Here is a 12,862-nt window from a genome sequence, read left to right as displayed (position 1 = left end):
TCTCGTTCATGTCATCCGTTTTCACTTTGTTAAAAAAAGGAAAACAGACATATTCAAAATTTTCAGTGGTGTTGTTTTTTTTCTTTGGGACAGAAGCGTTGGGTGGGCGAATGTGAAACAGTCAATACATACAGTTGTGCGGAAAAGTGTTTGCCCCTTCCTGATTTCCTATTGTTTTGCATGTTTGTCGCACTTAAATGTTTCAGATCACCAAACAAATTTAAATATTGGACAATGGTAACACAATTAAACACAAAATGCAGTTTTTAAATGAAGGTCTTTATTATTAAGGGAAAAAGAAATCCAAACCTACAGGGCCATGTGTGAAAAAATAGCGATTTCCAATTCACCAAACAATTTTGCCCCTATCTACATAATGGGGAAAAAGTGAAAGCAAAAGTGTTGGAGGCAAATTGACAGCTGCCAGATGTGAACAAGGGGGACTTAAAGAATGAGAGCGATGGCGCCAAAGAGTATATACCGTACAGTTGCTAAGGTGGGGCCCCGACATGAGATACTCACCACACACGGGGATACGAACACACACAAAATGCGCCACACACTACCACGTGCTTGAACACATATACCACCCTCAGCACACATTTCACCACACATACACCAACCTCGCCACATAAAAGTCGAAACACAAAAGTCACCGCTCAAAACTCGCCACGCGCAAAACTCGCCACATGCAAAACTAGGCTCACGCAAAACTCGCCACACGTGCAAAACTCACCTTATGGAAAACTCGCCACAGGTGGAAAAATTGCACACACAGAAAAATTGCCACATGCACAAAAGTTGCAACACATGCAAAAGTTGCCTCACACAAAACTTGCACATACTCAAAACGCACCACACATAAAACTCGCCACGCGCAAAACTCGCCATGCGCAAATCTTGCTGCACACAACTTGCTACACTAACCTGTCACATGCAACTCGACACACAAAAAGTTGCTACACGCATGTCGCCACACAAAACTCATCTCACATTAGTCGCTACATGCATGTCGCCACATGCAACTCAACACACACAGCTTGACACATGAAACTCGCCCTAAAACACACACAAGTCTGGTATTATCCTTCAAAAATAAAAATCTGATTAATAAGCAGACAAACTACAAGAGCAACAAATGTACCATATAGGAAATACGGCAGCTGTCAGTCACATGACCTGTCTATTATGTGTATGTGTGAGCTAATATATACTGCCAGGGGGGAGGGCTTCCTGTTGGCTGGGGATTTATCAGGCTGCCAATTTAGCTTACAAATACTGAGGTAAAAATACTGACCAAATAACGTGTGAACGCGGTCTAAAACAGGAGGAGATGACACACAGATATATACTATATGCAGGAGGAGATGACACACCGGTATATACTATATACAGGAGAGATGACACACAGGTATATACTATATACAGGAGAGATGACACACAGGTATATACTATATACAGGAGGAGATGACATACAGCAGGTATATACTATATACAGGAGGAGATGACATACAGCAGGTATATACTATATACAGGAGCAGATGATACACAGGTATATACTATATACTGGAGGAGATGACTTACAGGTACATATTATATACAGGAGGAGATGACACACGTATATACTATATACAGGAGGAGATGACTTACAGGTACATACTATATACAGGAGGAGATGACACACGTATATACTATATACAGGAGGAGATGACATACAGGTATATACTATATAAAAGAGGAGATGACACATAGGTATATAGAGGAGGAGATGACATACAGCAGGTATATACTATATACAGGGGAGATGACATACAGGTATATACTATATACAAGAGAAGACATACAGGTGTATACTATATATGGGAGATGACATACGTATATACTGAGGTGAAAATGAGGGGTGTGAGGTGAAAATGAAAAGGTGTGAGTGCAAAATGAGAGGAGTGAGGGAAAATAGTGGAGTGATTGGAAAATGACAGATGTGAGGTCGAAATGACAAGTGTTAGGGGGAATGAGAGGAGTGAGGGGGGAAATGAGAGGTGTAAGGGAGAAAATGAGGTGTAAGGGAGAAAATGAGAGGCATGATGGGAAAATAAGAAACATGAGGTGTTATAACTAACCACAGATATTTACTATGCCCAGGCAACACCGGGCTCTTCAGCTAGTTATCCATAAAATTCTAAAAGCACCAATTGTCTCAGTAAGCGGAAAGTCTGTATTCATTAATGACAGATTTTACCTGTGAATTGAGAGTTTTGATAATAAATTATCAGCCCGGCATAGAGAAAGAATCTCTCTTAAAATATATTGCAACGTTTCTTATTTTCATTTGTACTATTAATTTATGGGGGAAAAACAAGATGGCTACTATTTCATCTTACCTATTATTCCCATTTACGTTTGGATGAGCTGTGAATATTCAGCTGCACAGTTGCAAGAAATGAGATAGAGTATGATATTCTCCAATTTCTATGTCCTTAATCGTAAGCTTTCAGCCCCTACTGTCAACAGGGCACTACAGCACTGACTGTAAGAACTGGCAGAATTCCTATGTGATCTCATTAGGAGGGTTTATTTGGAAATATTGCTAACCTGTTGAATGACCTAGCATTTGCACTTGCCCTTAATTATTTTGCATGGTTTCTATGATTGCTTGACATGTCCTTTTAAAATTTAGGTTTCCCCTTATTAAAACCTATTTCAAAGGTTTCGTCATGCTTCCTGTCTGATGAGGATTTTTTTTTTACTTTAGGTTAATATGGCAAATAAAATGAATACAATAGTAATTTTTCGAGCAGTTCATTTTTTTTAGCTGTGAATTTTTTTTTTTACAGCACTTTTGGTTCTGTCATGCTAAATAATTGCATATTAAACATAAAGCAGAATTCACTGGAATATGGTAGAAAATAAATGGTTTTTACTTACCAGAACCAATCCTATCATTGTGTGTGCTTGCAGGAGAGAAGCCTTTTCAGTGCACGTTATGCGAGAAAGCTTTCAACCAGAAGAGTGCACTGCAGGTGCATATGAAGAAGCATACTGGAGAAAAGCCTTACAAATGTGATTACTGCTCGATGACGTTCTCCCAGAAATGCAATATGAAGCTTCATATGAAACGGACTCATGCTTACCCTGGTATGTGCTTTGGGGACAGTGAAAACTGTCTTATTGTCAATATGTGTCATTTTTCTGTGGTTTAAAGAATATATGTCGCCCCTCTAGTCAAATACTTGTCAAATACTTGTATTCCTCATAAAATATCAATTCTGGAGCATCTTTTCTTAATTAAAACAATGCAGTGTGCTCATTACCCTGTTATTTCTCTTCGGAATGTATTAATAAATTGACAACTGAATGTTTCTATTCCTTCCCAATGACTAAAAATGGACATGGCAGGAGAACTAACAGGTCTTTATGATATATGTCTGGGGGCAAATGGGAAGGATAAAACGGCACCAATAATCAATTTCTGGTAGAGCAATGATGCTTCATGGAAAAGGTTTTCACACCGAACCCATGGGATCCTGAGTGCTCACCAAGAATAAAGTCTGTACAAATATGTCAAAAAAAAAGAAAAAGGTAGCACTTACCATCCTTTTAAAAAATAATTTATTATATAGCTTTTAAAACATGTATGCAGGTGAATGATGTGGACGATGGAAGTTTTGCCTCTCCTGCGTTTCAATGGGTCCTGGAGTCGAGTGTCCACATCATTATCCAGCATCCATGTTTTAAAAGCTATACAATGAAGGGGTTAAATAGACAGAGAGTGCCACCTTTTGGACATATTTCTGATATAACAATGCACCATGCAATACTATGTGAGAGTCTACAATTTGGGCTGCAAGCGAAGTCCCAGAACTCTACTGGACCCAGCTCACACTTCCAGCCATGAATTAAGTCAAGTAACTAAATACAGAAACCTACAATTCTAATGACCTAAAATGAATCATGGGTAAAAGTAAAAATTCTAAAGAATGTATGTAATTAATCTTTTACAAAAAGCCATGTCACCAGTTAGCGGGAATCTGTCAGTAGGATCAACCCTCCTGTCTATGCAACATGCAGGCACCACTCCAGCATTTTTTTATTTTACCACTAGGGGGGTGGCACTAGTCTAAGTTTCATGCCCCTAGTATCATACTTTCCAGCCACCAGCTTCATCTGATATGGCTGCCGCTTCGGTTGGTATCTTCAGGTTCTGACCTGCAGGATCATTCCAGGGTTTGCTGGGCAATCCGAAAGTCATTACTTTAAGTCAGTGTTCCCCAACTCCGGTCCTCAAGAGCCACCAACAGGTCATGTTTTCAGGATTTCCTTAGTATTGCGCAGGTGATTGAATGCTTGCATGTCCAGGTGATGCAATTATCACCTGTGCAATACTAAGGAAATCCTGAAAACATGACCTGTTGGTGGCTCTTGAGGACCGGAGTTGGGGAACACTGCTCTAAGGAAATCAACGAGAGCCACAAAGCTCTCATAAACTTGCCTTCAGAGCTTGTGATCGTTTCATTTTACTTCCGGTCAGTCATAAGTTATGGTCATAAAATGGCGGCTCGGGACCGAACTGGCATCGAGAAGAATTCAAGACAGTGGCTGGTGAGTGTAATACTAGGGTAAGGGAACTTGAAATAATGGCATGACTGCAGCAATGAAATAAAAAAAAAAAAACGCTGAGTGGTGCTTTAAATGAAACGATACCTTGATGTTTGCGATCTTATGTATTGTCCCAGGGAAATCCATATTTTCTTGATAACTAAATGAGCTGTTAAGATCTCTGGTTAGGACACAGATCAGCATAAGAATCAAATCTGCCTCTAGAGCTTATTTTAAATAAAAAGGGACATTACCGAGAAATGACTGACACTTTTCTCTCATAACCACACACAGCTCTGCAGTGAGATCAAAACTTACATGGTAAAGCATAAGTGAAGTTTGTCTCATTACAAAAACTTCTACAGTTGCATTTTTTCTCTCACAGTGCTTCAACTTTCATCTCAAAGGCATCCAATGTGGAGGGAAGGGCAGTACAGCAGAGCTGACAGCATTGTGAGAAAACAGCTGCAAGTGTGTTTGTTGTGTTTGTAATGCAGCAAGGTTCAACTCTGTTGTGCTGGTTATAATCGGGCACAAACTCCGCAGCAGAGCCGACGGCACTATGGATTGGCAAGTGCTACTGCAAATGTTTGTAATGAGACAGTTCACTTCTGCTGTACTGTATTTGCTCTCATAATCACACACAGCTTTGTGGTAAGCTTGGAACTAAAGGTACTGTCACACTCAGCAACTTTGCAAAGAGAACGACAACGATCCGTGACATTGCAGCTTCCTGGATAGCGATCTCGTTGTGTTTGACATGCAGCAGCGATCTGGATCCCGCTGTGACATCGCTGGTCGGAGCTAGAAGTCCAGAACTTTATTTCGTCGCCAGGTCGGCGTGTATCGTCATGTTTGACATCAAAAGCAACGACGCCAGCAATGAGCATAGGGCCCCTAGATGTGTGTCGGATCGGTACACTCCGGCTGTTTGACATGGAGCTAACAACCAGCGAGAATGATAAGTGAGTCGCCGTTACGTCACTGGATAACGTTCTGGAGTTGCTGTGTTTGACGTTTCTACAGCTGTTATGGACCTGGTGGTTAGGAGCACCCGGAATGACCTGATGGTTAAACTCACACAGGACAAGCTCTGGAAGTGGGAGCTCTGCTGACCGCAACCCCTAATCCTATCACACAACTAGAAATAGCCATGGAGCGTACCTAACACGACCTAGACGCCTCTTCACAGCCTAAGAGCTAACTAGCCCTAAAGATAGAAAATAAAGCCTACCTTGCCTCAGAGAAATTCCCCAAAGGAAAAGGCAGCCCCCCACATATATTGACTGTGAGTTAAGATGAAAGTCACAAACACAGAAATGAAACAGGTTTCAGCAAAGGGAGGCCAGACTTACTAAACAGACTGAGGATAGGAAAGGTATCTTGGCAGTCAGCACAAAACCCTACAAAAAGACCACGCAGAGTGTGCAAAAAGACCTCCGCACCGACTCACGGTGCGGAGGTGCCACTCTGCATCCCAGAGCTTCCAGCTAGCAAGGCAAAATCATAATATGCAGCTGGACAAGGAAACAATGAACAAATAATAACAAGCAGGAACTTAGCTTCTGCTGGAGTAGACAAATCACCAGAAAGATCCAAGAGCGAACTGAACCAATGCAGGAACATTGACAGCTGGCATGGAGTAATGATCTGAGTGGAGTTAAATAGAGCAGCCAGCCAAAGGATAAACCACGTCACCTGTGTAAAGAACCTCAGAAGCAGCAGCTCCACTCACAGCCACCAGAGGGAGTCCATGGACAGAACTCGCCGAAGTACCATTCATGACCACAGGAGGGAGTTCGATAACAGAATTCACAACAGTACCCCCCCTTGAGGAGGGGTCACCGAACCCTCACCAGAGCCCCCAGGCCGATCAGGACGAGCCAAATGAAAGGCACGAACCAGATCGGCAGCATGAACATCAGAGGCAAAAACCCAGGAATTATCTTCCTGACCATAACCCTTCCACTTGACCAGGTACTGAAGTTTCCGTCTCGAAATACGAAAATCCAAAATCTTCACCACATACTCCAACTCCTCCTCGACCAACACTGCGGCAGGAGGATCAACGGAGGGAACCATAGGCGCCACGTATCTCCGCAATAACGACCTATGGAACACATTATGGATGGCAAAAGAAGCTGGAAGGGCCAAACGAAATGACACAGGATTGAGAACTTCAGAAATCTTATACGGACCAATGAAACGAGGCTTAAACTTAGGAGAGGAAACCTTCATAGGAACATGACGAGATGACAACCAAACCAAATCCCCAACACGAAGTCGGGGACCAACACAGCACCGGCGGTTAGCAAAATGTTGAGCCTTCTCCTGGAACAATGTCAAATTGTCCACCACATGAGTCCAAATCTGCTGCAACCTGTCCACCACCGTATCCACACCAGGACAGTCCGAAGGCTCAACCTGCCCTGAAGAGAAACGAGGATGGAAACCAGAATTACAGAAAAAAGGCGAAACCAAAGTAGCCGAGCTAGCCCGATTATTAAGGGTGAACTCAGCCAAAGGCAAGATGGACACCCAATCTTCCTGATCAGCAGAAACAAAACATCTCAGATATGTTTCCAAAGTCTGATTAGTTCGTTCGGTTTGGCCATTTGTCTGAGGATGGAAAGCCGAAGAAAAAGACAAATCAATGCCCATCTTAGCACAAAAGGACCGCCAAAACCTCGAAACAAACTGGGAACCTCTGTCCGAGACGATGTTCTCCGGAATGCTATGCAAACGAACCACATGCTGGAAAAACAATGGCACCAAATCAGAGGAGGAAGGCAATTTAGACAAGGGTACCAAATGGACCATCTTAGAGAAGTGATCACAAACCACCCAAATGACCGACATCCTTTGAGAGACAGGGAGATCTGAAATAAAATCCATGGAAATATGCGTCCAGGGCCTCTTCGGGACCGGCAAGGGCAAAAGCAACCCACTGGCACGAGAACAGCAGGGCTTAGCCCGAGCACAAGTCCCACAGGACTGCACAAAAGAACGCACATCCCGTGACAAAGAAGGCCACCAAAAGGATCTAGCCACCAAATCTCTGGTACCAAAGATTCCAGGATGACCCGCCAACACCGAACAATGAACCTCAGAGATAACTCTACTAGTCCATCTATCAGGGACAAACAGTTTCTCCGCTGGACAATGGTCAGGTCTATCAGCCTGAAACTTCTGCAGCATGCGCCGCAAATCAGGGGAGATGGCAGACAAAATTACCCCCTCTTTGAGAATACCCGCCGGCTCAGGAACACCCGGAGAGTCAGGCACAAAACTCCTTGACAGGGCATCAGCCTTCACATTCTTAGAGCCCGGAAGGTACGAAACCACAAAATCAAAACGGGAGAAAAACAGCGACCATCGAGCCTGTCTAAGATTCAACCGTTTGGCAGACTCGAGATAAGTCAAATTCTTGTGATCCGTCAAGACCACCACGCGATGCTTAGCTCCTTCAAGCCAATGTCACCACTCCTCGAATGCCCACTTCATGGCCAACAACTCTCGATTGCCAACATCATAATTGCGCTCAGCAGGCGAGAATTTACTAGAAAAGAAGGCACATGGTTTCATCACCGAACCATCAGAACTTCTTTGCGACAAAACAGCCCCTGCTCCAATCTCAGAAGCATCAATCTCGACCTGAAACGGGAGCGAAACATCTGGCTGGCACAGCACAGGGGCAGAAGAAAAACGACGCTTCAATTCCTGAAAAGCCTCTACAGCCGCAAAGGACCAATTGACCACATCAGCACCTTTCTTGGTCAAATCAGTCAACGGTTTAGCAACACTAGAAAAATTAGCGATGAAGCGACGGTAAAAATTAGCAAAGCCCAGGAACTTCTGCAGGCTCTTCACAGATGTCAGCTGAGTCCAATCATAAATGGCCTGAACTTTAACAGGGTCCATCTCGATAGTAGAAGGGGAAAAACTGAAACCCAAAAATGAAACCTTCTGAACCCCAAAGAGACATTTCGACCCCTTCACAAACAAGGAATTCGCACGAAGGACCTGGAACACCATTCTGACCTGCCTCACATGAGACTCCCAATCATCCGAAAAGACCAAAATATCATCCAAATATACAATCATGAATCTATCCAGGTACTTTCGGAAGATGTCATGCATAAAGGACTGAAACACAGATGGAGCATTAGAAAGCCCGAATGGCATAACCAGGTACTCAAAATGGCCCTCGGGCGTATTAAATGCTGTTTTCCATTCATCGCCCTGTTTAATTCGCACAAGATTATACGCCCCTCGAAGATCTATCTTGGTGAACCAACTAGCCCCCTTAATCCGAGCAAACAAATCAGACAGCAGTGGCAAAGGGTACTGACATTTGACTGTGATCTTATTAAGAAGGCGGTAATCAATACAAGGTCTCAAAGAGCCATCCTTCTTGGCCACAAAAAAAGAACCCTGCTCCCAACGGTGATGACGACGGGCGAATATGACCTTTCTCCAAGGATTCCTTTATATAACTCCCCATAGCGGCGTGCTCTGGCACAGATAAATTAAACAGTTGGCCCTTAGGAAACTTACTACCAGGAATCAAATTAATAGCACAATCGCAATCCCTATGAGGAGGTAAGGCACCGGATTTGGGCTCTTCAAATACATCCCGGTAATCTGACAAAAACTCAGGGACTTCAGAAGGAGTGGATGGTGAAATTGACAGCATTGGAACATCACCATGTACCCCCTGACAACCCCAGCCTGACACAGACGTAGATTTCCAATCCAATACTGGATTATGGACCTGTAGCCATGGCAACCCCAAAACGACCACATCATGCAGATTATGCAACACCAAAAAGCGAATATCCTCCTGATGTGCAGGAGCCATGCACATGGTCAATTGAGTCCAGTACTGAGGCTTATTCTTGGCCAAAGGCGTAGCATCAATTCCTCTCAATGGAATAGGATACTGCAAGGGCTCCAAGAAAAAACCACAGCGCCTGGCAAACTCCAAGTCCATCAAATTCAGGGCAGCGCCTGAATTTACAAATGCCATAACAGAATAGGACGACAGAGAGCAAATCAGAGTAACGGACAAAAGAAATTTAGACTGTACCATACGAATGGTGGCAGACCTAGCGAACTGCTTAGTGCGCTTAGGACAATCGGAGATAGCATGATTGGAATCACCACAGTAAAAACACATCCCATTCCGACGTCTGTGTTCTTGCCGTTCAGCTCTGGTCAAAGTCCTATCACACTGCATAGGCTCAGGCCTATGCTCAGAGAATACCGCCAAATGGTGCACAGCTTTGCGCTCACGCAAGCGCCGATCGATCTGAATGGCCAAGGACATAGACTCATTCAGACCAGCAGGCGTGGGAAATCCCACCATGACATCCTTAAGGGCTTCAGAAAGACCCTTTCTGAAAATTGCCGCCAGGGAACACTCATTCCACTGAGTAAGCACAGACCACTTTCTAAACTTCTGACAGTACACCTCCGCTTCATCCTGACCCTGACACAAAGCCAGCAAGATTTTCTCTGCCTGATCCACTGAATTTGGTTCATCATAAAGCAATCCAAGCGCCAGAAAAAATGCATCAACATCACGCAATGCAGGATCTCCTGGCGCAAGGGAAAATGCCCAGTCTTGAGGGTCACCACGCAACAAAGAAATAATGATTTTTACTTGTTGAACGGGGTCACCAGAGGAGCGGGGTTTCAAAGCTAGAAACAGTTTACAATTATTTTTGAAATTCAGGAACTTAGATCTATCCCCAGAAAACAAATCAGGAATTGGAATTCTAGGCTCTAACATCGGGTTCTGAACCACAAAATCTTGAATGTTTTGCACCCTTGCAGTGAGATGATCCACACAAGAGGACAGACCTTGAATGTCCATATCTACACCTGTGTCCTGAACCACCCAGAGGTCTAGGGGAAAAGAAAGACAAAAAACACTGCAGAGGAAAAAAAATGGTCTCAGAGCTTCTCTTATCCCTCTATTGAGATGCATTAATACTTTGGGCCAGCTGTACTGATATGGACCTGGTGGTTAGGAGCACCCGGAATGACCTGATGGTTAAACTCACACAGGACAAGCTCTGGAAGTGGGAACTCTGCTGACCGCAACCCCTAATCCTATCACACAACTAGAAATAGCCATGGAGCGTACCTAACACGACCTAGACGCCTCTTCACAGCCTAAGAGCTAACTAGCCCTAAAGATAGAAAATAAAGCCTACCTTGCCTCAGAGAAATTCCCCAAAGGAAAAGGCAGCCCCCCACATATATTGACTGTGAGTTAAGATGAAAGTCACAAACACAGAAATGAAACAGGTTTCAGCAAAGGGAGGCCAGACTTACTAAACAGACTGAGGATAGGAAAGGTATCTTGGCGGTCAGCACAAAACCCTACAAAAAGACCACGCAGAGTGTGCAAAAAGACCTCCGCACCGACTCACGGTGCGGAGGTGCCACTCTGCATCCCAGAGCTTTCAGCTAGCAAGACAAGATCATAATAGCCAGCTGGACAAGGAAACAATGAACAAATAATAACTAGCAGGGACTTGGCTTCTGCTGGAGTAGACAGGTCACCAGAAAGATCCAAGAGCGAACTGAACCAGTACAAGAACATTGACAGCTGGCATGGAGTAACGATCTGAGTCGAGTTAAATAGAACAGCCAGCCAAAGAATAAACTGCGTCACCTGTGGAAGGAACCTCAGAAGCAGCAGCTCCACTCACAGCCACCAGAGGGAGTCCATGGACAGAACTCGCCGAAGTACCATTCATGACCACAGGAGGGAGTTCGATAACAGAATTCACAACATACAGCGACCTAAACAGCTCCAGCGATCTAGTTTAGGTTGGCTCGTTGTCTATATTACAGCTGCAGCGTCGCTGAGTGTGACGGTACCATTAGAGTCGGTTATTACATGTCTCACACAGGTAAAGCTCCTTTTTATTTAAATTAGTCTCTGCAGACAGATTCTTCAGGATATCTATGTCCAACCCATAGATCTTAACAGCTCATTTACATATAAGAAAAATGTGGATTTCTCTGGAATAAGACATCAAATTGCAGATACCAAGGTATTGTTTTATTCAGCATGCTAGGATCTGCATACCCATATAGACAGCTTAGGAGGGTTGATCTTATTAACAGATTCCCTTTAAGATGGCTATTATGAACATCTCTATTACGGCTGATTATTTCCCTTTTCATATAATATTACAGACCTTATTGAGGAAGTTTCTATGCACCAAGAAGAAGATGAAGGTGGGGAAGACCTAACACAAACACTTGATTTGGAAGAAGTTGTCCAGGAATCGTCAGGAGACTGGCAGTGTGGCATAAGCAATGTTTTCCGATGATCTACCATTAACTAGTCTACTATTATATAGTAGATGTATAGCTTGTAAATATACCAGGGATTTGCTAAGCAGACCAGTGTCATTCCATTCCAACAGTTTTTTGTAACTTCGGTGCTATATATTTGAGTTGATTACCTGAAGTTTCATTGTATTTCTAGAATTTTTCTGCACTTCTCAGGTATGTCTGAAAACTTTGCGGGAGATTTATTAACATTAGTTAAATGGAGGAGTGGACAACTTCCCCATTTGTTGCCGTTTTACAGTTGTTTAGATTTTTCTGACAGTTAAGTTTAATTAGCACTTAATACAACTGTACAGGATTGTTATTTTACATGGTGTAGTAAAGATTATTGCGCTCAACTTGGCGACTCAATATATATGTATTTGAATTGTACATATGTATAATGTATATTATGTGTATATATGCCTATATCTGTTTGTATATCTATATGTAACTGTGTGTGTCTAATATATATATTTATATAACATGCACACAGTTTGTATAGATGCAAATCTTCTACTGGCAAAAAAGCACTACAGGCTTTTCTTTTGTACTAAATGGTAAAAACTAAATTACCGTACCTACCTGTTTGGAAAGTGGCTGGTCCATTTTCATCTTTCAGTTTGAAAATTGTTACTTCATAGATAATATTTTTAAATGTCTGTGACATCTACTTCTAGAATATTAATAAACCTCATGTGTTCATTTATCATTTTCATGTGTGTTTTTTGCCATATAATGTTTCTGATGTTATTAGCTATAGCTCGAAAAAATGACAACACATTTATTAGAAACTATATACTATGTTGCAGCTGTATACTATGTGGCTGCTATATACACTATGTGGCTGTGCTATATTCTACGTGGCTGTGCTATATACTACGTGGCGGTGCTATATACTACGTGGCTGTGC

At 42.9% G+C, this 12,862-nt stretch overlaps 1 protein-coding gene across 2 annotated transcripts in view; it reads left to right on the top strand.

The window, feature by feature from the left end:
• The window catches only part of ZNF236 (zinc finger protein 236), a 222,001-nt gene extending 209,341 nt beyond the window's left edge, over positions 1 to 12,660 (top strand). The window contains exons 32-33 of one of the 2 annotated variants that reach the window (XM_069730951.1): positions 2,959 to 3,135; positions 11,812 to 12,660. In XM_069730951.1, the coding sequence (XP_069587052.1) occupies positions 2,959 to 3,135; positions 11,812 to 11,948 (314 nt within the window). In that variant the 3' untranslated portion in view covers positions 11,949 to 12,660. The remainder of the gene's footprint in view (positions 1 to 2,958; positions 3,136 to 11,811) is intronic. The other variant, XM_069730952.1, reaches the window with a different exon arrangement.
• Positions 12,661 to 12,862: the final 202 nt, after the last annotated feature.

Source organism: Ranitomeya imitator, chromosome 6, assembly GCF_032444005.1.
Source record: "Ranitomeya imitator isolate aRanImi1 chromosome 6, aRanImi1.pri, whole genome shotgun sequence".
Taxonomy (NCBI): domain Eukaryota; kingdom Metazoa; phylum Chordata; class Amphibia; order Anura; family Dendrobatidae; genus Ranitomeya; species Ranitomeya imitator.
This window is presented reverse-complemented; position numbering and strand designations above follow the sequence as displayed.